This window comes from Scyliorhinus canicula, chromosome 4, assembly GCF_902713615.1.
Source record: "Scyliorhinus canicula chromosome 4, sScyCan1.1, whole genome shotgun sequence".
NCBI lineage: Eukaryota > Metazoa > Chordata > Chondrichthyes > Carcharhiniformes > Scyliorhinidae > Scyliorhinus > Scyliorhinus canicula.
This window is the reverse complement of record NC_052149.1, coordinates 91,446,577-91,474,415: the sequence shown is the minus strand read 5'-3', so window position 1 is coordinate 91,474,415 and position 27,839 is coordinate 91,446,577. Positions and strand designations below refer to the sequence as shown.

Below are 27,839 nucleotides of genomic sequence, written 5' to 3'. Positions count from 1 at the left end.
ATGGCCGAATACTCGGCCTCCTCCACTCTCGGAATCAGTCCCCTACTCACCACGAAGAAATCTATCCGGGAGTAGACCCTATGTACGTGGGAGAAGAAAGAGTACTCGCGTGCCCTCGGCCTCACAAACCTCCATGGATCCACTCCACCCATCTGATCCATAAACCCTCTCAGTACCTTGGCCGCCGCCGGCCTCCTACCCGTCCTAGAGCTGGACCGATCCAGTGAAGGATCCAACACCGTATTAAAGTCCCCCCCCCTATGATCAGACCTCCCACCTCCAGATCCGGGATCTGTCCCAACATACGCCTCATAAAGCCCGCATCGTCCCAATTTGGGGCATACACACTAGCCAGTACCACCTTCTCTCCTTGTAGCCTGCCCCTAACCATAACATACCTACCCCCCCCTTATCCGCCACCACCTCCGATGCCTCAAACAACACATTTTTCCCCACCAGAATCGCCACTCCCCGGTTCTTCACATCCAACCCCGAGTGGAAAACCCGCCCCACCCATCCCTTCCTCAGAAGAACCTGGTCCGCCACCCTCAGGTGGGTCTCCTGCAGCATTGCCACATCCGCCTTTAGCCCCTTCAGGTGAGCCAGTACCCTCGACATGCTTCACCGGCCCATTCAACCCTCTCACATTCCAGGTGACCAACCGGATCAGAGGGCGTCCCGCCCCCTCCCCCGTCGGCTAGCCATAGCCCATCGACTGCCCGCCCCAGGCCAGCACCCCCTGCTCGACCCCGTCCCCATAGCGATAACCCCTCACCTCTGTCCCCCCAGCCCCCACCAGCTCCTTCTTGACGCTACCAGCAGCAACCCGGTATTCCCCTTTCCCCCCCTCCCTTCCCCCCCAGGCTAGGAACCCTCCCAGCCGCGAACCGTCCTCCATTGTACTTCCGTGGGTCAGCTAACCTCTGCTGACCCCGGAAACTCCCACCAATAGCCCGACCCCTCCCGAAGTGGGATCATCCCCCAATCTATCCCTCCTCCTGGCACCGATCCAGCGCGGGGAAGAACCAGTTAAGGCCCCGCCTCCCCGTCACCGTCTCCACCCCCAGCCCCGCAGCGCGGGAAACCAGAAGAAAGCCCGTGCTTTCGCCCTGCCCCACCACACCTGAAATGAAAATGAAAATCGCTTATTGTCACGAGTAGGCTTCAATGAAGTTACTGTGAAAAGCCCCTAGTCGCCACATTCCGGCGCCTGTCCGGGGAGGCTGGTACGGGAATCGAACCGTGCTGCTGGCCTGCTTGGTCTGTTGTAAAAGCCAGCGATTTAGCCGAGTGAGCTAAACCAGCCCCTGAAATGAAAATCGCTTATTGTCACGAGTAGACTTCAAATGAAGTTACTGTGAAAAACCCCTCGTCGCCACATTCCGGCACCTATTCGGGGAGGGTGTTACGGGAATCGAACCGTGCTGCTGGCCTACTTGGTCTGCTTTCAAAGCCAGCGATTAAGCTCTGTGCTAAACAGCCCCTGCTAAAAAAAATGAAAATCGCTTATTGTCACGAGTAGGCTTCAATGAAGTTACTGTGAAAAGCCCCTAGTCGCCACATTCCGGCGCCTGTCCGGGGAGTCTAGTACGGGAATCGAACCGTGCTGCTGGCCTGCTTTAAAAGCCAGCGATTTAGCCGAGTGAGCTAAACCAGACACCTTTCTGACGCAGCTCCCAAATATCAGCCCCACTCCGACATAGAATACAACATACCCCCCCGACCCTCCCCTCAAGATACACAGCCCAAACAATGCCCCACAGCACAAAAACATAGCAGAACAACCCCTCCGTAAATAACCATATCAAAATTGCAAAAGTACTAAGACAAGAAGAAAAAGAGAACACAGCAACAGCAGAACCCAGCACTAATATCTTACAGCCGACCTCGCAACCCCCAACCCCTAGTTCAAGTCCAGTTTCTCCGTCCGCACGAAGGCCCACGCCTCCTCCGGGGAATCAAAATAATGGTGCCGGTCCAAATAAGTTACCCACAGGCGCGTGGGCTGCAACATTCCGAACTTTATCTTTTTTCTATAAAGCACCTCTTTCGTCCGATTAAATCCGGACCGCAGCTTAGCCACCTCCGCACTCCAGTCCTGGTAGATCCGCACTACCCCATTCTCCCAATTGCTGCTCTTCACCTTCTTGGCCCAGCGCAGCACGCACTCCCGATCACTGAACCGGTGGAACCTCACCAGCACCGCACGCGGGGGTTCATCTTCCTTGGGCCTCCTGGCCAGCACCCTGTGCGTTCCCTCCAGCTCCAAGGGCAGATGGAGAGACCCGGCCCCCACTAGCGAATTCAGCATTACAGCCACATATGCTGTCAGGTCCGATCCCTCCAGCCCCTCCGCAAGGCCCAAGATCCGCAGGTTTTTCCGCCTCATGCGGTCATCCAGCTCCTCGAAGCGTTCCTGCCACTTCTTGTGGAGTGCCTCGTGCCCCACCACCTTACTCACGAGGACCACGGCCTCCTCCTCTCGTTCAGTGGCCTGCGTCAGCAACTTCTTGATGGCAGCACCCTGGGTGGACTGAATCTCTGACAGCCTTCTGTTCGTTTCCTGCAGGGAGCTCAGTACTTCATCCTTGAATTCTTTAAAGCAGCGCAGGAGATCAGTTTGTTGCTCCTGGGCCCAGAGTCTCCATTCCTCTGGAGCTCTGTCGGCGGCCATCTTGGATCCCTTCCCTGTTTTTTCTGAGGAGCTGCTGCTGTTTTTTCCCCCTTTCCACTCCGAGTTCGAGGCATGGTCTGCAGGGAAAGTCGTTCAGCACACCTTCCCGCACCGGGAGACGTCGAAAAATTTCCTTTTTGGGCTCTCAAAAGAGCCGAAAAATCTCTTAAAACGGGAGCTCCCAAATGTGTGGCTTACTACTCCATCACAGCCACCGGAAGTAACTTGTATATCTGTCTTAAAGACACTCAGTGACTTGGACGCCACAGCCTTCTGCGGAAATGAGTTCCACAGATTCACTAAGAAGTTCCTCCTCATCTCTGTTTTAAAGGGTCATCCCTTCAGTCTGAACCCTTGGGTTCTAGTTTCTCCTAGTGGAAATATCCTCTCCACGTTCACTCTATCTAGGCCTCTCGGTATTCTGAAGTTTCAATGAGATTGCCCCCCCTTCCTTCTAAACTCCATCGAGTACAGACCCAGAGTCCTCAGCCGCTTCTCATACGGCAAGTCTTTCATTCTGGGAGTCATTCTTGTGAACCTCCTATGAGGCCAACACATCATTCCTTAGATACGGGGCCCAAAATCGCTCACAATACTCCAAATGGGGTCTGACCAGAGCCTTACGCAGCCTCAACAGTACATCCCTGCTCTTGTATTCTAGCCCTCTTGACATGAATGCTAACATTGCCTTCCTAACTGAGAAGCGAATGGAAGAGTGGTGCACCTTGGACAGCAAATTTTGGATAGATGTGTATCTGATCTCGTCCGACGTTGCTGTAGCATTTGCATGTAAATAATGGCGAGTGTCACAAGTCTTTGTTATTTTGGCAGCAGATTCTAGTCCGTTAATTCATCCGTTCTTTCCATTTGCTGACTGACCTGCTGAGTAATTGCAGCACTTGCTATTTTTGTTGCAGATTTTTAGCAACTGCAGTTTTTTGCTTCTGGAAGTAATTTTATTTTGCAGCTTGATAGCTGGAATGCGACCTGCCACCAGCTACTCGGTGAGGCAGAATAAAATACCAACAGAATCTTAAGTAACAGTTGAAGCAAAGAATCACATTGAAACGTTTCTTCCTCTGTCACCAATAGTTTCTTCCTCTGTCACCAATAAAAGAAAGAACTTTAGCATCTTGAATGACCTCAAGATGTCCCCCAATACTTCATTTTCAATATAGTATAAGGGATTGGTGCAAAGCTGGGAAAAGGAACAGCCAATTTTGCGTGTTTTCATTATTCATATTCTATGTTAAGGCAAACTGTAGCATTTGCAGATGTATTTTCAATAATTTTGCCCTGTTTATTCTGTGTCTTAGATTTGAATCATGTTCGTGCCCTGGTTGATATTTGAAGTTCTGCTGGTAGTGAATGGGCTACCAGATGACGATGATGAGTGGATTGATCCAACAGATATGCTGAACTATGATGCTGCAACAGGTAGAATGCGGAAGCCACAGGAGGTAATTATCTCTGTAGCAGGCTTCACTCCTCCAGAATTCTAGTACCATATTTTAAGCTCCAAATAATATAAATTAAATAACTGTAACAAAACATTGATTCCATTGTTTTTGTCTCAGTTGCTACATTCAAGATAATCTTGGCATTTCTAATCTGGTAATTTGGCAAGTTTCCTAGCCAGCTTTGACCAACTGTGGCTGGTAGCTGTTAAAATTCAGTGACTGCCAACCTTCCATCTGCGAGAGATGATGGGAATGCAGCCTCAGAACTTTGGGGAGGTCAAATGAGATTGTCTGCACTTTGGATGGCTGAACAAATGAATTCTGAAAAGGCAAAGTCTGCCACAAATGCCACACACAAAGTTATCCTGGTTCCAGCGAGAATTCAGCTGCTTGTTCCTCCCTCCCTCCCTCCCTCTCTCTCTCTCCTCCTCCTCCTCCTCACCCCCCCCCCCCCCCCCAATTCCACCCACATTTAGCATTTTATCGCCAATATAAATTAATTGATTTTACTTTTACCTTTTAGCTTGACAACGTGTAATGGAAGCTCTGAACAATCAGTTCCAGAGCTTATTGGCAGAAGCCTGACATGAGTCATCTCCTCTGTCAGGAAAAAGTTCAGTATTTGTGATGCAGAACAGATCTACCAACTGCAAAGTACATAATCGATCTCTATTGCTACTAGATAAACTGATTTCAAAACTTTGAATCCATCTAAATTAATTGCCCAGTATTTTCTGAAACATTTACATCAGCAGCATATGCAATAATTTATGCCATTTCACCATCAATCTTCCTGTTGTGAGTTTATACCAAAATTTCCTGGAAAATAATTTGAATACACTGCCGCAAGCATATGAAAAATCAGAAATTTTGGGCTTACCCCATCTGTGGTGGAAGACTTAAACTGATTCATGACCTGATATTAGAATTTTTAATTTGAAATCTTTTCACTGCGCTGAACTTGGATCACTTTCAGAAAATGGTTTAAGATACCAACACTTTATAGACTGTTATTAGCAGCTGCTGTGCATTCCATTTTCAGTTTATGTTCAGAATTTCTTTAGGTACCATTATTTAGAAAATGACACATTATTATTTAAACTATTTTAAATGTCTCTGGATTAAACAAAGCCCAACTTTCATGAAGGATATGCGTCTGAATGCCAGTGCCCTCACCATGCACAGAATATTATCGTAAGCCTAACACGCAAGGACAAGGAAGAAATGTTTTGGTGGACATTGCTCACAAATATATTAATAGAAGAGAGATTTATTTTACTTGATTTTGAACAAATGAATTGAAATATATTTAAGGATCAAATAAATTGTTTTAATAATTTTGCACTTATCCCAAGATCTCCACTTTGGAATGGACTCGATGAAAACTTATTTTTGGTGGTGAAATATCAGCCTATTTTTATTATGTATACATCCACATTGGCATGATTCTAGATTGCACCTCCTAGCCCTAAAATTACACGAGAGCTGCAAATCCTGTTGATACAGGCAATCAAGGGCCCATTTGTACCATTATTTTTCAATCTAAGTAACTGTGATGCAAAAACTACATAAACTTAAATCTAGGACAATCTCAATTGCTTTATTTCAGCCAGGAGATGTGGATTTGCAGTTGAGGCTATGACTAGTTCTCACAGTTTTGCACGGAACAGTGCAGTAGTCCCTGGAATTGATGGCATGGCATGAATATTGCCATAACTCACTTACTGTAATTTCTGAGGCTTTTATGCTGAAAAATGGATCCAAATTAAAATAAGTGCAAACTCTGGGCTAATCTAAATCTTTTGAGTTGAGATCAGAGCTAATTAGGAGGTATCTGGGTTTTGACTAGAATCCCTAATCAAGTCTCCCTAATCAAGTCTATAAACACCGACCACATGTTTCAAACTGCTGTCATAATGGCACAGATTTTTCTGATCTGGGGCATCTTGTGGTGTGCCCCATTAGTTAAGAGTTTTTCCTTCAATGTTCAGCTACAATACATTTTTGTTCAGGATGTGCGAGCACTGTGATGACTACTGTGCATCTGGGATTTTGGTGAATGATGGGACCAATAGTGTTTCTCCTTAACAGATGAGATTTAAGCATTGAGAAAGAAACGAGAACAACAGCAATGGAAATGGGATGAATTTAATCAAACCAGATACACAAAAAGAAATAAAGTGAGGAAAAGAAAGATCGGATTAAGAGGAGACAAATGTAAAAAATTGTAAAAACATAATATGAAAAGTCAATAATAGCAATTTACTACCTGTAAGAATATGACTAACAATTTAGCTGTCCCTTTTCTTGGTCAGAGAAATTGCACGGCATTACAGGAACATAAATTTCCTCAATAAAATGTACTTGTTTTCAAAAACAGCAACCCTAACTTGGTGGCTTGTTTAATTGGCAGTTAATTCACAAATGAAGCAATTTCATGAAATTATCAGGAAAGTTGAGAACAAGATGCTGTTTTCACAAAGTTAATGACAAGAGTAGCTCAAATTGTTCAACTTGTGGCAATTCACAAGTCACAGAGTAGCTTTTCCTCACTAAGTTTTTGAACAGTGTATGTAATAATGATAAGTGGCATTAAATTAGTTATTTTGGCAGCAAAATTTGGGACAATGTTGTTACATATTTGGATACATGCCTACTGTTTATAAAAATATTGTTATTGAGCTTTTGTCATTTTTATACAAAAATACAAACAGTAACTGTAAACCAAAATAAACACAAAGTTTGCATCTCTGTTTATGACTTTTTACTAATTCAGTACGTAGTAATCAGCTGACCAATATTTATATTGCATTTTAAAATGTGTTTTTGAATGTTAAATTAATAAACACTTTCCTGTTCATTTGGTCAAAGACCAGAATTATGGAGAGTGCTACTGAAACTCTGACGACTGAGGGTTATACAGAAGGTAATCGGGGAAAGGATTTCTGCCCAGATTGTTCCACTTGTGAGAGACAACTTGACAATTTACAAAAAAGGGTTAGTAATATAATTTATTTCCAGTTCATTGCAGTTCTAGTGCCATAAATAAATTATGTAGATCTAAGGGAGAGGAATAAGAAGTCTACAACTGAGTGCAACATGTATTGCAGGATTGTTGCAAAGATTGGTCACAGGACCGAGGTTTGACCCCGGCCCTGGGTCACTGCCAGCGTGGAGTTTGCACATTCTCCCCGTGTCTGTGAGGGTCTCACCCCCACAACCTAAAGATGTGCAGGGTAGGTGGATTGGCCATGCTAAATTGCCCCTTAATTGGAAAAAAAATAATTGGGTTCTCTAAATTTATTTTTTAAACTTTTTAAAAAATGATTGTTGCAAAGACTACTCTTGAATAGCAGTGTGTTATGGATGTCAATTCAAATATATAAATAAATCTTAACTCCAATTTGTCATTGATAACAAATTGATATTTTAGTCTATATGTTCAGAAATTTTTTAAAAAGAGTCCGTGAAAAATGGATTGGTGTTTTAAAAACATGTTTGATTAAACAGTTGACACTTGCAATTGGGAACTAGAACCTGAAATCCTAAAAAATTGAGGACTGAACATCTACTTTTCACACTTCCTCAAACTCACAAATTTAGTGAATTGTGTTGACTTTAATTAGACCTGCAAAAGAGAGCATTGCAAAGTCAAGTCCACTGCATTTGAACTTTCATTGCCTATCTGCTGAGTGCAAAATAATATTTCCCTATACATCAGTAAACAATAGTATTAAGGAATAATTGGTGTGAAAATCACAATTTAAAATACATGCCAGAGGCTTGAGATTGTAGAATGTGGCCCTGATTCTCCACAGGCTCAATTACTGCTCCCAGCCTGACTCTTAATTCAAAATAGAAATGGAAAAGGCTGGATATGCTGAGCAGATAGGTAGCATCCGTCGAGAGCAAACATGAGTTAAATTTTCAGGTCGATGACATTTCATCCACAGTATTTTGCTTTTGTAATTAGAGATGCTGAATCAGGGTTGTGTTAACTTTGCCATGAAAAAAAGAATTGTTGGATGCGATTCTCCCCAAAAATTTCTAAGTTAATTTGTGGCAGGCTTTTCAGGGAGTTTCCCACTATCTCTGCCAGCATGTTCCCCACCGCTATTCAATGACAGTCACTTTTTTGGGCCCTGGAGAGTTTCTCACCAGTTTAGCGCACACTTTGAATTTCCTTTTAGCACTGGGGAGCTCAACTCGGGCATTGGGCCACCATTTTGAAAAGGTGCTCAATCTCTGAGTGAGTTTGTGGGTCCCCCAAGTCCCCACCCATGGGCAATGTCACCTCCCACACGCATGGACACTACTCCACATGAGGCCACCCCGCTATGAGGTTCCCCCTCTTCAGGCCCCCTTACAGTACCCCCTTACTTCCAGGACCCCTACCCATCACACCTCGAACCTCCTAGAGGACGCTACTTACCTGCGCTGTGCTCTCCCACCCTTTAAACCACCTCTCCACCCTTTAAACCACCTCTCCACCCTTTAAACCACCTCTCTACCCTTTAAACCACCTCTCCACCCTTGTTTACTTGGCATGGCCCCCTGCCCCATGGCAGTGCCATCCTAACACCCAGGCAGTGCTCCTGCTGGCTTGGCAGTGCCATCCAGTTCCAATGTGCCACGTTCCAAGGGGAGGGTCAGGGAACCACCCTGCACATACCCTGACCACCGTGGGGCCTCTGGTGGCCCGGGAGACCCGCCGGGTACCGTTCCGTCTGGCCCACCTTTGTGTGGACCAGCACCGATCGGCGCCTAGCTGCAGCCTCGCTGGGGAGGCCGAAGAATCGAACAAGGCTGCTAGATCCCGCTGTTGCTAAATGTTGCTAAGTGTGCTTTACACTCAAATGGCTCTGTTTTATAACATTGCTCTAGAGTCACTAGGTATCTTTGTGATACCACCACGAAGTTCAAGTGCCGATCAATAACTCAATACACCAGTTAGTAAGGTTCAAATCAAAACACATTTATTATATACACAGTCAATCGTTACTCATGCATAAATACTACAAAACTAAGCTACTTCTACCACTAAAGGCCAATACTTATCTTCTGGGAAAGGAACCCACTGGGTCAGGGAACAATGGCCTCTTGTTTAATCCTGAGACTGCAGACTTCCAGCTGGTACGGACTAAGGGTCAGGAGTGCCTATCTCGTAGCGTGCGTTGACTGGACACTTACTTGTTGGTGCAGCTGCAAGGCAGTCTCTCCGAGTTGAGAATCACGGTCGAGTTCTTTGGGAGTTGCTAAGAGGTCTGCTAAGAGAGATCTGCCAAGAGACCGAATTGAACTTGGGGTCTCTAATTTATAGGCCCCAGGGGCTTCGCGACCTTTTGGGCGGACCCCATACCTGACTCCAATCGATTGGATCACGTACCAATCGATCAGTTTGAATTCCCCAATACTGGGCTGTTTCCTGATCGCTGGGCGGTCCTTGGGTGCTCATTAGCTTCTTTTGTCTTGGACTCCTGCTGGCGCCGAGGAGTCTGGCTTTACCTTGGTCATCCTTAATTGTATCTATTGTGCCCGGGAATTGCTCATTTAATATGTATGGCTGCTGGTTTCAGTGCTGTCTGCTTTCTGCAGACCGAATACACAGAAGAACTCTGCAAACCGCTTGTTTTCTGATACTGTCCGTTTTCCCTGCGTTCTTTGCGAATCTCCATTTTAACTCGGGAAGTGGCCAACCCACTGCTACACCAACTACACCGCCCAGGTAGGTTGTATGTAAGTAGGTTATGACCTACTTACGCGAGCGTCATTCGGTCCCGCCCATATGGGGCGGGGTTGCGACTCTGATATCTCGCGGGACTTCGGTGAATCCCAGAACGCATGGAGCCTGTCAGGAGGCTCGCTGGAGGCCTTTCCTGGCATTCTCCGGCCGGGTTGCGCTCAAGCATGAACATAACGCGGCCGGAGAATCGCGCCTGTTACTTTTTTGGATTTTTTTTGTTGAACCTGTTAGTGACCAGTGGACAAGGAATAATGTCCTGCATCAATTTTTTTTAAAAACTTTAGATTGTTGACTCAGTGAAAAAGATTTTTCAGACAATTTATCATTGTGGTTTGTTCTGTTCATTAGTAAGATTTAAAATAAGATATTTAATATAATGTCAATTTTTATGTTGGACAGTGCATGTACAGTCTACAAACGTTACTGCTTGCCACACTTTTCTGTCAACTATTTCTATTGTGAATTTCCATTTCAATGTTACCCGTTCATCAATGGTTACAATTTTTAAGTGTTTAAAACAGATTTTTAAGTTAGAACTTAAGAACTTATTTCTACAAATGGAATCGATGGAAATTTTTGTTTTAGCTTTGATCAAAATTCCGCTGCAAATAAATCTATTAGAAATGTGAAATAATTAATTGCTGTTCGCTAAGTGCCACCAAAGTATCATCATTTCAAATTTATACGGACAGCACAGAGTTATGTAAAGTTTTTGTTATGTGAAATTGATAATTTTTTGTTTTTTCAAACTAATTTATGATAGTCTTTTCTACTCATGTGGTTTTGCAAGTAAAAGTAAAACAGAATTTGCTGTATATGGGAATTAGAGACTGTGAATTTCTCATTATTTGTGTTGGATTTTTATTGAATGTTTATTTTTGAAATCATATAATTTCATGATATGAGACTCCATAACTTAATGTGGTGGAGTCCAGCACGTAAGTGCAGAAGACTAGGCTCAAGATTTTGCAGATATCTGCTGCCAGAGATGTCAAGTAGGTGATCCTTCGTGGACTCCTGGGGTGCCAACCATCACATTTTAATCTTCATCCAGTTAGCTTCACTCTATATGATATCAAGAAAATGCCAAATCCACTGGATACAGCAAAAGCCATGACAACATCCCAGGTGTAATGTTGAAGACTTGAACTCCAGAACTAGTCATACCTCTATTCAAGGCGTTTCAGTATAGCTACAATATTTGAATCTACTACGGAACATTGCCCAGGTATGTCCTTTCGCCAAAAAACAGGACAAATCCAGTCTAACCAATTGCTGTCTTATTGGTACACTCTCAATCATGAGTATATTATGGAAGTTCCCATCAGTAATGCTGTCAAGTGGGACTAACCACTAATAATCTGCTTGCCGATGCTCAGTTTGGGTTATGCCAGGGCCACTTGAAATACTATTTCCACCAATCATCTCCCCATGTCATTCAATGGCATTTATCATCACAAAGTTCCCTGTCATCAACATCCTGAGGTTGCCATTGACCAGAAACATTACCGAATCAACTGTACAAATTCCATGACTACTAGAGCATGTCGGATGATGGATACATCCTGACTACTAAAAATTTCTACATCACCTACATGGCACAACTCAGGGGTATGATGGAACACTCCAGTCTTCACTTGCCTGGATAGGTAATACTACACTAAATCAAGGTGTAATACCTTTAGACCAATGTAATCCGCTTGATAGGCAGACCGTATGCTACCTTAAACATCTGATCCTCCGCAGTCAGCATACCAGGTCACAGTGTGTACCATATACAAGATGCACTGCAGCGACTCGCCAAGACTACTTTGACAGCACCACCCACCTCTACAGGCAAAGGCAGCAAGTGATGTCAACACCATTACTTCCAAGCCCCACATGATCCTTCAATGTTGTTAGGTAAGAAACCAGAACCTCCAATTTAGCTGTTTTATGGGAACGCCTTTACTATATGAGCTGCAGCATTTCAAGAAGGGAGCTCACCACTTTTTCAAGGGCAACTAGTGATGGGAAATAAATGCTGACCTCGCAAGTGATGCCAAGAATGAATATTTCAAAAAATGAAGGTGCAAAACCCAGTCTCGCATTGCATTTTTCCTTAGGCACAAAAGTAGCATTTACTGAATATTTTGAGAATGCCCGTGAACTATTTATATATGCATTATACATTAATAATAATAATAATAATCGCTTATGGTCACAAGTAGGCTTCAATGAAGTTTCTGTGATAGTGTCACAAGTAGGTTTACATTCTTGGCCTTTGCCTCTCTGCACGGCGACGAATTTTGCTGAAGTAGCAGTCGGCATTGCCACCGGGGGTAGCAGCATGGTTGGGTGACCTGTACGACTTCCTACGGTTAGAGAAGATAAAGTATGAGTTAAGGGGCTCAGCACGGGAGTTTGAGAAAAGGTGGGGGGTGTTTGTGACCCTGTTTGAGGAGCTATACGTCGCAGAGGGTTGGGGGGTGGGTAATGGAGAGAGGGGGGGGTGAAAAAGGAGAAAAATCTGTACAAACTGAATAGTTGATTGTTGGGAAGACTGTTTCCCGGGGTGTTTATTTGCTGTAACCTACTTGGATACAAGTTTGAATAAAATGCGTTTTTAAAAAAAACATAACATGTAGGCTTACATTAACACTCACTCCTATGAAGTTACTGTTACAGCTGTTCGGGTACACGGAGGGAGAATTCAGAATGTCCAATTCACCTAACAAGCACATCTTTCAGGACTTGTGGGAGGAAACCAGAGCACCCGGAGGAAACCCACACAGACACGGGGAGAACGTGCAGACTCAGCACCGACAGTGACGCAAGCGGGAATCAAATCTGGGTCTCTGGCGCTGTGAAGCAACAGTGCTAACCACTGTGCTACCCTGCTACCCATAATGCTTCAGCTGGTAGTATTTGTGTAAACATTTTCAGTACTCCATTTGTGAAATCGGGTCCAGACAGCCATTTAATGCTCACTGGCAAGTTCCAGCTCACTTTTCCCCAGTTGCTTCCTAAAAGAAGGCTGCCCTTTTTTTCAAACTAGCAAATACTGGAAATTTGAAATCACAACATAAAATGCTGTAAATACACAGTAGGTCTAACAGCATCTGTGGAGCGAGAAACAAAGTCAGTGTTTTGAGTTGAGTATGACGCTTCGGAACTGAAGGTAAGTAGAAATGTAACGGGTTTTATACTGTTAAAAACGGAGGAAGAACAAAAGGGATGGTCTGAGCTGGGATAGATGGCGGGTGAGATTAAAAGGTGTTATGAAATAAAAGGTAAAGGGAGTGGTAATGGTAATTTGCTCAGGGTGAATGCGAATGACAATAATAAACATCTCTGTCCAAAAGCAAAAATATGAAAAATAAGATTCAGACTGGCACATAGCCGTAAAAGCTATCAAAATGGTTGTGGGGGAGGGGAGTGCAGAGTTCATGGTCTGAAATTGTTGAACAAAACGCTGATATCATAAGGCTGTAAAATGCCTTAGAGGATGAGGCGCTGTTTGTCAAGCTTGTACTGAGCTTCACCAGCACACTGCTGCAGGCCGAGAACAGATTTGTGAGCGTGAGAGAAAGGTGGCGAATTCAAATGGCAATAAACAGGAAGCTTAGGGTCATGTTTACAGACTGAGTAGAGGTGTTCAAAACCATCATTCAGTCTGTGTTTGGTCTCCCCAATGTCAATGCAACCATATTGTGAACAGCAAATACAGTATTCTAAATTGAAAGAAGTTCAAGTAAATCACTGCTCCCCCACTGGAAGGAATATTTTGGGCTTGACAGTGAGGAGCTAAGAGGTAAAAGAGCAAGTGTTTGTACCTCCTGCAATTGCATGGGAAAGTGCCACGGAAAGGGAACATTGTTTGGTTGGGGGGGGGGGGATCTCGTGGACTCGGGTGGTGCAAGGGCAACAGTCTTTCTGGAATGCTGACAGCGGGGAAGATGTTTTTGGTAGTGGCATCATGCAGAAGGTGGTGCAAACGATGGTGGATGATACTATGAATTTAGAGGCTGTTCTGGTGGAAAGTGAGGGCAAGAGGCACCCTATTGTCATTCTGGGAGGGTGGTGAAGGGGTGAGAGAAATGTGGGAAATGGGTCAGACATGGGTGAGAGCCCCATCAATCACAGTGGGAGGGAATCCTTGGTTGAGGAAAAACTGCTGTCCTTTTCTCAACTCTGAATATTAACTAAATTAGACAGGCCTGTGAATAGGTGGCAGGTGTAAGCTTAAACTGAGACAAGGAGAAAAGTTGAATGCTGCGTAATAAATATACCATATTTTTACTCTGTAGACAATATTAAAACTGTCCATATACCTGTCACATTTTCACCAGATTGGCTGCTGAAGCCTATATGATGCACCAACTGCACATCATGTTTACCTGTGTAAATTGCTATATCAATATTCTCCATTTAATTTTATCAGTCAGTTGACCACTGTAGTTGTCTCTGTTCAATAGGTGGCTGTATGCAACAAATATCTTAAAATGTCTCTCTAAACATTATCTTAATTTGACCATAGGCAATGCCACTGAAAAATTACTTGCACATTGTGTGAAAGAGGGTTCTGGTATTTGTGAACTAATGTGGATTACCAGAACTTTTTTTTTCAAATTATTACTGTTGGAAATTCGACCATGGTGATAAGGAAACATTTATTCTCCATGCTTGGTTCTCCTGAGGTAGTGTGGATGGATTGTCTCCTTGAACTGTCACAGTCCATCTGACAATGGTTCTCCTACAAAGTAGAAAATTCCAGGGTGGCAGGGGCATGAGTAGGCCATTTAACCATTTGAGCCTGTTGTGGCTGAGCTCTGTGCTGGTGTGGCAATTGCAGAGGAGTTGGGTGTGCCCATGACTATGCTGCTCTTGTCCTCTTAACGGCACAGAATCCAGAGAAGGGAGGGAAAACAAATATTTTTCATGTAAGTAAAATCTGTAACTACCTTAATCTGATATTTTGTATTTCAGTTCTTCCACAGAAAGACTTAAAAAAAAAGTAAAATTCTAAATTTGCTAGTCTCTGTTCTCAAATAGGCTATCCGCTCCCTTTTTGCTTCACCTGCCACAAAATGAAAGATTAGCCTAGTTTTATGTGGAAATTATGTTGAATTGATAGAATAAGGAAGCCTGCAACTGCAGTGAATAAATTTGTGTTATGAAAGCATTTAAGCTGTCCTGCAAGTTTCTATATTCATTCTTAACACTGTTGTTAAATTTCTTTATTTTAGCACACAATAGGTATGATGTGCAAAGCCTGATGATTTATGCAGGTGATGGTAATGCTCAATACTGGTATTGTAGGATGTTAACCGTTTTAAATATGTTTTATATGTGAACTGTATCATGCAAACGTGCTATGGATTCTATTTTTGATAACTGATTTTCTTTTCCTTTTAATTTAGTTTGAAGAATATAGAAAGACGCAGTCAGTTGAATCAACAGAAATTGGTTGCAATCCTGTTTTTAAAAGATACCTGAATAAGCTGCTGTTGGAGACTGGAAAATTAGGTTTGGTAAGTACTCTACAAGCAGAAAGTTTGATAAGAATTTTGTTTTATTCCCCATCTGCATATAGTTCAAAACATGAGTAAACATATATTTGTTGTTGAGATTTTCCATCCAGGGATGCAAAGTTCAGCACAGTAGCATAGTGGTTAGCACAGTTGCTTCACAGCTTCAGGGTCCCAGGTTCGTCTCCCGTCTTGGGACACTGTCTGTGGGGAGTTTGCACGTTCTCCCAGTGTCTGCATGGGTTTCCTCTGGGTGCTCTGGTTTCTTCACACAGTCCAAAGATGTGCGGGTTAGGTGGATTGGCCATGCTAAATTGCCCTTGGTGTCCAAAAAATGTTAAGTGGGGTTTACTGCGTTACAGAGATAGGGTAGATACGTGGGCTTCAGTAGGATGCTCTTTGTAAGGGCCGCTGCAGACTCAATGGGCCGAATGGCCTCCTGCTGCACTGTAAATTCTATGACCCTGGGATTAGAGGATTTAATCTTGCAAATCCTGAACCACAAGTAGAAATCTATTTAATTTTTAAAACCAAAAGCAACTCTTGCTGCTGCGTCTTTTTCTCATCACCTAAGCTTCCTTTTTATGTCCCCATCTTGCCCTCCTTCAAAACTTATCTGCGCAATTATGTATTTACAATGGAGTTTTGGAATTAGAATGAAGTGATTCAAGTGTGTTGCATCTTAAATATGCAGATTCAGGAGACACGGTAGAGTAGTGATATGTCACTGGACTAATAATCCAAAGACCCAGGGTCAAATTCTAGCACGGCAGATGGTGAAATTTGTATTCAATAAAAATCTGGAATTGAAGGTCTAATGATGACCTTCACTAATGTCCTGCAGAGAAGGAAATCTGCCATCCTTGCCTTGTCTGGTCTACATTACATCACACAGAGATGTGGTTGACTCTTAAATGGCCTCGGAAATGTTTTTTAAAATTTAAAGTGCCCAATTCATTTTTTCCAATTAAGGGACTAAATTGTCCCTTAATTGGAAAAAATGAATTGGGCACGCTAAATTGCGTGGGCTATCCACCTAACCACATCTTTTGGGTTGTGGGGGCGAAACCCACGCAAACACGGGGAGAATGAGTAAACTCCACACGGACAATGACCAAGAGCTGGGATTGAACCTGGGACTTCGGCGCCGTGAGACAGCAGTGCTAACCACTGCACCACCGTGCTGCCATCCCTCTGAAATGGCCTAGCAAGCAACTCAGTTCAAGGGTAATTAGGAATGGGCATTAAATGTTGGCCCAGCCAGCGACACCCACAACCCATGAATGAATAAAATAAAATTGCTGTCTTTAGAAATCAGGTTATATTAGTTCCAATAATTAGCAGACATTGCTGCTCCCGTTGATGTGGTGAATTTCATTGACATATTCCCACCATCATGAGAACTTTAGTCTGTAGGGTTTTGAGTTGGCTAATAGCTAAGAATCTTGGGTGGAGGATCTAACAATTGCACACCTTATTTTCTACGTGAGTAACAGCTCGGACAATGACCATTAATAGTACAGATGCGAAGGCGCAGAGTCACTATGATTTTATGGAGGAGCCAAGAGGCTCTCAAAGACCACCTTCAGAAAGGAATGGCAACAGAGAGCCAGGGAGAATAACTCCCAGAGTCTACAACAAAGGACCTGGCGCAGTGCCGCAATAAATCTCAAACTTTGGTCAAAGTCAGTGAATGCATCTACACAGGATGACATTACCCACCGCAACAAAATCCTCTTACATTGCACCACACACCCATCCAACAGCACTTTCTGGCACTCTGGATCCTGCCTAATATTAAGATACTCCACTTTGCTCTCACAGAGCTACCAGTGCTGCTCGCTAGCTTCATATCCACCTCTTGCTGCCTTCACATCCAGCACCTATTTACCTATGGCTGGCACATCACCCAAATAATCATCGGCATTGTTCAGAATAATCCTTCTGTGCTGGTCTTCCAACACTCACTGTTGATGTTGCCCTTTGTTGAACAATTGGGAGTATCCTGATGATTCTGTTTCTGAATGTCCCGCAGCTGTTTGAAGTCAAAGCTATTAAGATACCAAAATATTTCAATTTATATAAAAACTGATCTTTCAGCTTTGTATGCAAATTCTATCTTGAATTATTGCTGCAATAAAACTCCTAAAAGGCCTTACTTTTTTCCCCTTCTAGCCTGATGATAACAGTGAAGTTCACTATGATGCAGAGATTTTAATTTCGAAACAAGATGTAACTGAGATGAAGAAGTTTCTCAGTGACAAGACCTGGAAGGCTGGCGCTTTGGATGATGCACTTAGTAAACTTCTAATTAACTTTAAATTTCATGATCATGAAGCTTGGAAATGGAGATTTGAGGACACATTCGGTGTGGATCCCTCAACAGCATTTCTGGTGAGAGTGGCTGATTTTTTTTGTATCTGTTAAAAATAACTATTAATTTTATTCAGTCTGAGATTGCCAAAAAACTGTCAGTTTGTGGCTTTTAATACTTCATAGATGTTAGTTGGCTTGTAAAATAGGATACTGGTTTAATTTGTGAAAGTAAGTCCAGCATAAATGTGAGTGAGTATCAATTAGATCTTAGTGCGCAGGTCTTATTGATATATACATAATTCATTTTCATTCTGTCTTAAAATTGGCCTGGATTTTTATACGCATGTTGATCAAGATTATTTCATCTGTGGTTTAGATGGTAGCACTCCAACTTCTGAGTCAAAGATTGTATTTCAAATTCCAGTCAAGAGACTTGGACAAAGAACTGGGCTGAAACCGCAGAGCAGTGCTGAGGGAGCACAGCACTGTCAATAGTGCCATCTTTCCGAGGAGACATTAAACTGTTGGGTGGATGTAAAAGATCACATTGTTTTACCTTGAAAGAGACCTGAAAAGTCCGATTTGATGTCCTGACCCAGGTTTAGCCCTTAAAACATTACTGAAGCAGGTCATCTGGTCATTTATCACCTCGCTATAATGTCTTTTCCCCTGTTTGTTAAAAGGACTGGTCAAGTTTTGGCAAAAATGCGATTGGATCCTGGATTTATTTTTAACATTGGGGAATGGAGTAAAATAACTTTTTTTTGAAAGAATAGTGTTGATTTTTTTTTTAATGTCGTGGATTGTCTCAGCTGTCATGGTGCAATTTGTCACAGCTGTCAAAATGTGAGCAGAGTATTCTCAGCAGTTTTTTTAGTTATGGATTGACCTGAAGCCTCTTCGGTGAATTTGGAAGCTTTTACTAAAACAATATTTAATTTTCAGTTGTGTAGTTACAGAGCATCAACTAGACTGGAAAAAACTCTCCAGGAAGAGCAGCATAATTCTGATGGTGTTCAGTTAACACAGTGTAATGGAAGTATTTTCTCCACAGAGTGCTCGTTTCTAGCATTTTTGCTGTTTCTGAGAGGTTGGTGTGGGTGATTTGGCTGCTATGTTTACTGCAACAGTGACTGCTCTTCAGAATTGCTTAACTGGGGCATGCCCAGCGCTGGGGGAATTTTGGAAGAGTGTAGCAAGGACGGTATCGAGGGTGGTAGGATCCAGGGTCAATCCAGGCTGGGGACTCGCAATATTTGGGGTTACAGTGGAGCCGGGAGTGCAGGAGGCGAAAGAGGCTGGTGTTCTGGCCTTTGATTCCCTAGTAGCCCGGCGGAGGATTCTTCTTCAGTGGAAGGATGCGAGGCCCCCCAAGTGTGGAAGCCTGGGTCAACGATATGGCGGGGTTTATTAAATTGGAGAGGGTGAAATTTGCCCTAAGGGGGTGCAGTGCAGGGGTTTTTCAGGAGATGGCAACCATTCCTAGATCTCCTGGCAGAACGGTAAAATCAAAAGGTCAGCAGCAGCAGCAACCCCGGGGGGGGGAGGGTTGTCTCTTTGTTTTGGGTTGAATCTTTGCCAACGACGGCCGTTTATTTATTTTTTCCTCTTTTGTATACACGGGGAGGGGGGGGGGGGGGGGTTCTTTTTGTTCTTAAAATTTTCTGTTCCTGTTTTCTTTTTTGTGAAAATTTGAATAAAAATTATTTAAAAAAAAAAGAATTGCTTAACTGGGTTAGCACAGGGCTAAATCGCTGGCTTTTAAAGCAGGCCAGCAGCACGGTTCAATTCCTGTACCAGCCTCCCCGAACAGGTGCCGGAATGTGGCAACTAGGGGCTTTTCACACTAACTTCATTTGAAGCCTACTTGTGACAATAAGCCATTTTCATTTCATTTTTTTTCGTTTTTCATGTCGCTTTGGGATGTCCTGAGGAAGGCACTGTTAAGAAAATCCAAGTTTGTCTTGGTTTAATGTTTCAACTGAAAGTCAGTATCCCTGACGATACAGCATTTAGCACTGTACTGAAGTGTTCGACTAAATTATGTGCTCAAATCCTGCAGTGGACTTTGTACCTATGATCTAACTGGGTACTGGCACTGAACCAAGCTGAACTATTAGCACATATTCAAAATAACACAATCTATTGCAGTGATTTTCAAACTTTTTTCCAGCAACCCACTTATACAAAATGATTGACTCTCACTACTCACACCATATTCACAATAGATTCTCCATAGTTACTTTTAAAAATGCCACATTTATTGTTGGCACTTCTGTATTGCAATATATGAACGTTATAAATAAAAAATATATTTTCTACTTTCTGTTATTTGGAGATCTAAATAATTTGTAATAAACAGATACCCTGACTCGGATGGATGGATTTCCCAAACCCACACCCGTCCTCCCAGAGCCGAGTTGAGAATTGGGGAAACGTGAAGCTGCTTCATAACTATGGACCAATTAAAAGGCAATGAGATCCCCACAGGATACATGGGAATTATCTGCTAAATTTTGTATATAGGAGCCCATTAGCTCCGAGCTGCTGACTGGGGTACTTGTGGAAACATATTCCAAACAGTCACCTGGCTTCAGGTGGGAAATGAATGCTTGACAAAATAGAATGCAACACACTACTGGAAACTAATTCTGTGGAGAAGGAATATCTTCAGGAAAGAAACTTAGAGAATTGATTTATCTTTGCAACTCTTCAGTTTCAGTTGCAGAAGCTGACTAACCTGGCCGATCAGCTTCTGCAGAAACGGCAATCACTACTGGAGGCTGTCTCGATGGCGGTGACTGTAAGTGAGCCAGGAAGGCAAGAAAGTCCTCGGCACCAGCTTCCACATCAGCCTCATGTGGCCATATATTGTACTGCAGCCAAGATTTACCCTGGAAAAAAAATGGTCAGGTGATCTTTAGGAGTCATTTTTGGTGATCTTTTGGTCACCCCATTTTACACCATCCAGGTTGCGACCCCCACTTTGAAAAATACTGATCTAAATGTATAACGCTGGCAATAAAGGGCTGGATTAGCTTTAAAATGTAATTCAGATCTTTGCACAATGGGCCTCTTTACAACATATTTCAGAACTGACTTGTGGTTCCATTTTACTCTGATTCCCATCCTTTTGGGTTTAATCACTGCATCCACAGCAAAGGTCAGGAAAGTGTCCCGAGCTAAGCAGCCATCTAAGTATAGAAGACAATATTGTGTATATTTGCATATGTTGGACACTGAGTGGGGCTATGGGTTTTGATTGCGAGTGATCTGGTATCTCTTTGACTTTTTCCCTTTCCCCCCCCCCAGATGTTGGCCATGCTAACTTGTATTGTTCTAATATTTTGGATTGTATGCATCGTCGCCCCACCATTTACACAGCCCTATCGGTTCTTCTTGTTGTGCTTTCTGGTTAGTTTTGCTTGGAGCTGGGTGTTTCTATACAAGGTACGGAGTTCTATGAATTATTTTATCTCCTCTTCCGATTGGCCACATTACAGCCTTCCGGACTTAACATTGAGTTCAACAACCTCAGACTGTCAACTCTCTCCTCCACCTTCACCCCATTTTTATTTCTATCAATTCATTTTCATTTCTTGAATCAATCCATTTTTCCCTCACCATTGTCTCCCCTCCCCTCCCCCACCCCAGTTGAGCTATTTGTTCCCTGTTTCTAGTTGTCCTTTGACACACTGATTACCTTTGTTCTGCCATTAACACATTCTGATCTCTTAATGTTCCACTATCAGCATCCTTAGCCTGGTTTGGGCTGGTTTAGCATAGTGGGCTAACCAGCTGGCTTGTAATGCAGAACGAGGCCAACAGCACGGGTTCAATTCTCGGCTTCCTTGAACATACGCTGGAATGTGGCAACTAGGGGCTTTTCACAGTAACTTAATTGAAGCCTACTTGTGACAATAAGCTATTATTATAATAGGGGGATCTGGGTGTTCTAATATATGAATCATAAAAAGATAGTAGGCAGCACGTGATTAGGAAGGCAAATGGAATGTTGCCATTTATTTCAAGGTGAGTGAGATATAAAAAATAGGGAAATTTACTGCTGCTGCACAGGGTCTTGGTAAGATTACATCTGGAGTACTTTGGGTTTGGATATAATTGCGTTAAAAGCAGTTCAGAGAAGGTTCACGGGACTTGTTCCTGGCTTATCTTATGAAGAAAGATTGAACCTATTCCAATTGGAGCTGAGAAGAATGAAAGGTGATCTTATTGAAACGTACAAGATCCTGAGGGGACTTGATAGGGTGGATATGGAGGAAATGTTTCCTCTTGTGTCGGAGACTACAATTGGGGGACAAGCATAAGAATGAGGTCTCCCTTTTTGAAAATTGAAAATCGCTTATTGTCACGAGTAGGCTTCAATTAAGTTACTGTGAAAAGCCCCTAGTCGCCACATTCCGGCGCCTGTTCGGGGAGGCTGTTAGGGGAATCGAATCGTGCTGCTGGCCTGCCTTGGTGTGCTTTCAAAGCCAGCGATTTAGCCCAGTGTGCTAAACAGCCCCTTTTAAGCTGGACACAAGAATATTTTTCTCTCAATGGATAGTTTGTGTAGAATTCCCTTCCCAAGAAAGCATTGGAGGTTGGAACATTGAATTTTTTCAAGGCAGAATTCGATTTTTGATAGACGAAGGAGTCATGGGTTATGGGGGTACCGGACAAAAAGTGTTGAGATCACAACTGGATCAGCCATGATTTATTGAATGGTAGATCAGGTTGGAAGGATTGAATGGCCTACTCCAAGTCCTATGTTCCTGACAAGCAATACCATAAGTATATGTGGAGCTTGAACTCAAAATTATCTGGTTTTGGTTTTAATATCCTGTACCAACCCTAGTTGTTGTCTATGTGGGCGCAACAATTCTCCCCAAAAAATGAAAAAAACCTTGTAATGTGAGTCAGTATTTGTATTATTTTCTTATTAGGCTGTATGTTTTCTAAGAATTGTTCTCCACTGGGCTATGGTGCACTTTTGTATACCACCTTGTTAGCTTCCCTCAACTCCACGACAGAGTGTCAGGGTTTCCAAAACAAAAAATGCACTTGGTTGCTGATTGCACAGTCTGACAATTTTCAGAATGCAAGTCTCTTCAATTTGTAAAACCTATTTATTTTCACAGACAGCTTTTGCAAAGCGACAGGCTGATTTTGCCAAGTTACAACTTGACAAACCTATGTGTACAGGGGTACAAAACATGGACTGGAAGGGCAGTCTGGCTGGTGAGTAAGCTTTATCAAGAAAGTTTAATTTTTGAATGAAATTAAACAATCCCTCTTGCTAATTATTGGCCCTGTAAACTACAAGCTTATCAGTGGCTGTTGTATTACAGCAGCAAGAATATTTTATCAAACAGATACATCTGCAACATCAGAAAAGTACTTTGTTTTAATTCTGTTCTTTCCCGTCACAGAACGTTAAAATTGTCAATACTGGTGCTTAATTAGTTACAGTTTTTAGTAGTGGCTGTCTAATTTGATTTGCTATTTAAAGTTTTGTTGAAGTATAATTTTTTTCCAAATATGTTTATTAAACATTTTTCATAATAAAAATCATACAAAACAATTAACGAAAGTTACGCAATACAAGATCGAGACTAACAAGCAAAAGCACGTAACCTAACTCCAAAAACAAAACTAAATCCTCTTGCAGCCGACGGTGACTAGCTCCTTAGAAGGGAAATGAATGGCTCCAACTTGGGTAGAACCCTTCTTCTGACCTCTATTGGGTACTTAATCTTCTGCAAATGTAAAAAAGACGTGCGGTCACCCAACCAAGCCAAGGCACTGAGCGGAGTAGGAGAACTCGTCTCCGGGCTATTAACGAGGTGAAGACAAGGACATCCGCCTTCAGCCCTGTCTGAAGCTGGTGAGTCTGATACCCAAAAAATAGCCACCAGCGAACATGGATCCAAATCACCATTAAGTCTTTTCGACATGGTGTTGAAGAAAGAGGCCCAAACGCTTACCAATTTGGAACAAGACTAGAACATATAGGAGTATGGTTAGCCAACCCCAAAGAGCAATGCTCACACTTGTCCTCCACCCCAGAGAAAAATCCACTCACCCTCGCTCAGGGAGTCAGATGCACCCTGTGCACCACCTTCAAATGTATCAGAATTAGCCACGCCCATGAAGACGTAGAGTTGACCCTGTGTCGAACCTCACTTCATACTTCAGCATCCAGAATGGGACCCAACTCCTCCCATTTTGCCCTCCCCTCATTCAACGGAGCTGACTCAGCTGAGATGATATGGCGGTATATGCTCGAAATAGTCCCCTCACCAGACCAGGCCAAAGACAAAATCCTCTTCAACATGGAAGAGGGTGGCTCCAAAGGAAAGGAGGGAAAGGCTTTGCACAAAAAAAATCATGAATCTGAAAAGAATGGAACCAAGCTGTTGGAATTTCTCAGTCAGCTCCTTAAAAACTGGCAAACCTCCGTTTCACAAACTGGTCTCCAAACCCTTCCCCTCCCATGACTTAAATGTCGAGTATAAACCTCCTGGCAGAAAAAGGTGGTTATTGCAGGTGTGGGCTAGCGAAGACCTGGAACAGAGCTTAAAATGCTGCCTGAACTGCGTCCAGATTCTCCGGGTGGACACCACCACTGGATTCAGGAAACATCTTCCGGGAAAAAAAGGCAACAATGAGGTTACTATTGACCATGGCTAGAAACCGTGCAGGAGCTCGCCTCCATTTGTCCACATATGGAACCAGGATCACTGAACCACAACAATATCTTCTGCATATTTGCTGCCCAATGATAAAACAGTAAATTGGGTAGAGCCAAGCCCCTGACTGCCTATCTCTTTGGAGCAAAGCCCCACGGATCCTTGGAGTCTTACCCACCCAAATAAATGAAGACGTTAATTTATTGACTTTGCCAAAAAAGGACTTGGGGAGAAAGATGGGGAGAAAAATAAATACAAATCTCGGAGTACCCTCATTTTAATAGTCTGAACCCTGCCCACCAAGGACAGGGGCAGGTTATCCCACCTCTAAGTCAGACCTGATACCATCAACCAGACTGGTATCATTTAATTTACTTTTTTAATTTTTCCAATTAAGGGGCAATTTAATGCGGCCAATCCACCTACCTTGCATATCTTTGGGTTGTGGGGTGAGAGCCATGCAAACACGGGGAGAATGTGCAAACTCCACATGGACGGTGACCCAGGGCTTGGATCAAACGCGGGTTCTTGGCGCCTCAGTGCTATAGCAAGCAATACTATTGCCAACGTGAACGGAGACATTGGACCCCCCTCCCCTGGTCTCATGTTCCTATTCAATGGGAAGTTGTCAGAGTTCAGAGCATTCGTACAAACGTAGCAGTGGGGGCCTAAACAGTAGCTGAACCCAGGAAATACACTTGTGTCCAAATCCGAACCTCCCAAGAATCTCACGGATATTCCCACTCCACTCTATCAAACGCTTTTTTGGCATCTAGGGAAACAATCACCTCTGGTTCGGTCACTAAGGAGGGAAAAAGGACAAAGTTTAGGAGGCAACGTACATTAGCCGACAATTGCCTACCCTTAAAGAAGCCTGCTTGATCCTCCAAGATCATCTCCTGGGAGGCAGGGCTCCAGCCGCAGCACCAGCACACTGGCAAGTGACTTAACATCCACATTTAAGAGTGAGATAAGTTGATAAGACCCATACTCTGTTGGGTCTTTGTCTTTCTTGAAAATGAAGGAAATAGAGGCCTGTGTGAAGGCAGAGGGCAACGCACCCTGGATAAGGAATCATTAAACATATCCAGAATTAAAGGGACCAACTGCTTTTCAAACTTATTATAAAATTCAGTGGGGAAGCCAAGGGCTTTACCAGTCTGCAACAACAGAATGTATGTCCTCTGGGGCCCAATGGGGATTCCATTGCTCTTCTCCCCCTCCTCGGCTGAGATGGATAAGCTGTCCAAAAAGTCAGTCGTAATTCATCTCCCAGCCGGAGGCTCTAATCTACAGAGACCCCTCATGGAACGAATCAAAAGCCACAATGACCTGAGGAGGGGCGGAAACCAACCTGCTGCTCGAGTTACATACCTGTACAATCTCCCTGGAACCCGCCTGTCGCTTCAATTGATGAGCTCAGAGGCGTCTGGCCTTCTCCCCATATTCATAAAACAGACCTCTCGAGTGTCGCAACTGGCCTACTTCACTAACCGCCAAGGTGCTTTTGAGCACCTTGGTGAAAGAATTTGGTAAGCACTGGCAGGTTTGTCAGAGGACCTCCGCAAATCGATGGAGGAGGCCAAGGCCCCAACCGAGTGGCTTAGAGAAATAAAAATTAAGAGGCTCTATAAGAAATGTTTAATAATAAGAAATTGAGTCTTCTAGTAGCTGAGCAACTGGAAGGATTCTGATGAGTAGTGGTATCACAGTTGTAGCGGTAGCTTGCGGTGTCCTCACACGACATCATGCAGCAAAATGTGTAAAATCCAATGTTGCAGCTTTCAATGGTCTAATAACTTTAAAGACTCATACAAATTTTGTTAAATATACAATATGACCAATATCAACTTATGAGTGATTTGAGAGATTGTGCCCATTTTGAAAGTATTTTTTTACCTCATGCTTTTGCTCAAATTTATTAGCATTTTTCAGATTGCAAAATATGCCATGATCCAGCACAATTGGGCAATTTTTAAAAACAACATTTATTTAAAAAAAAAAAATTTTAATTTGCAAAGTTCAAAATGCTAACTTGGTAAAGTTGAATAAAACAACTGAAATTAGGTTTATAACAAACATTACATATTTTTAATTGCATCATCAATTCACTAGTTTGAGTAATTAAATTTTAAATTATGTTCATTTTTAATAAACATATTACAGAATCATAGAATTTACAATGTAGAAGGAGGCCATTCGGCGCATCGAATCTGCACTGGCCCTTGGAAAGGGCACCCTACTCCACCCTATTCCCATAAGCCAGTACACCCACTTAACCTTTTGGACACTTAAGGGGCAATTTATCATGACCAATCCACCTGACCTGCACATAGTCGGATTGTGGAAGGACCGTAGCACCTGGAGGAAACGCGCAGACCCGGGGAGGAAGTGCAAACTCGGGCGGCATGGTGGCACAGTGGTTAGCACCGAGTTCGATCCTGCTCCCGGGTGACTGTCCATGCGAGGTTGTACATTCCCCCATGTCTACATGGGTCTCACCCCCACAGCCCAAAGATGCGCAGGGTAGGTGGACTGGACACGCTAAATTGACCCTTAATTGGAAAAAAATGAATTGGCTACTTTAAATTTATATACAAAAAGAGAAGTGCAAACTCCACACAGTCACCCAAAGCTGGAATTGAACAGGGGTCCCTGGAACTGTGAAACAGCAGTGCTGACCACTCTGCCACTATTTCAAGTTACATTGGCGAAAATTGACAGTTTCTTCGTAAATTAAAAGAATTGCATTTCAAAGCGCACGTTTTAGTGTTCTTGTGCCTGAAAGAATCAGTTTAGTTTTTAAAACTACGCTGAAGTCCTGCCCTAGAACACATTTAGTAGAAGCTCCCAATGTTGCCTAATTTGCCCTGCGAAAATGGCCAATTGAATAGGGAAGGCTTGCTTTCAGTTTAAAAAAAAAAAAAAATCACAAGAAGCTTGTGGATAGTATCCTAGGTCCAAGCATGCTTCATCAGTGACCTTCCTTCCATCATAAGGTCAGAAGTTGGTGTTTGCAGATGACCGCACAATATTTAGCACCATTTGCGACTCCTCAGATCCTGAAACAGTTCATGTCCAAATGCAGCAAGACCTAGACAATATCCAGGCTTGGGCTGACAAACGGCAAGAGACATTCACGCCTCACAGGTGGCAGGCAATGACCTTTTTCGAGAGGATCTAATCATCGCCCTGTGACATTCAATGGCATTACCATCTCTGATCTCCCACTATCAGGATCCTGGGGGTTACCATTGACTAGAAACTGAACTGGATTAGCCATATTAAGACTGTGAGTACCAGAAAAGCTCAAAAGCTAGAAATCCTGCGACAAGTAACTGACCTGCTGGCCCCCCAAAGCCTGTCCACTATCTACAAGGCACAAGTCAGGAGTGTGATGGAATACTCTCCACTTGCGCAGCTCCAACAACACTCGCTTGACAC

At 43.2% G+C, this 27,839-nt stretch overlaps 1 protein-coding gene across 3 annotated transcripts in view; it reads left to right on the top strand.

Moving 5' to 3' along the window:
* The window catches only part of clcc1 (chloride channel CLIC-like 1), a 61,325-nt gene that overhangs the window by 16,491 nt on the left and 16,995 nt on the right, over nucleotides 1-27,839 (top strand). For 2 of the 3 annotated variants that reach the window (XM_038794803.1, XM_038794804.1), the window contains exons 2-7: nucleotides 3,991-4,134; nucleotides 7,006-7,131; nucleotides 15,280-15,390; nucleotides 17,563-17,781; nucleotides 21,016-21,153; nucleotides 22,845-22,944. In XM_038794803.1, coding sequence (XP_038650731.1) covers nucleotides 4,000-4,134; nucleotides 7,006-7,131; nucleotides 15,280-15,390; nucleotides 17,563-17,781; nucleotides 21,016-21,153; nucleotides 22,845-22,944 — 829 coding nt within the window. In that variant the 5' untranslated portion in view covers nucleotides 3,991-3,999. The remainder of the gene's footprint in view (nucleotides 1-3,990; nucleotides 4,135-7,005; nucleotides 7,132-15,279; nucleotides 15,391-17,562; nucleotides 17,782-21,015; nucleotides 21,154-22,844; nucleotides 22,945-27,839) is intronic. The other variant, XM_038794805.1, reaches the window with a different exon arrangement.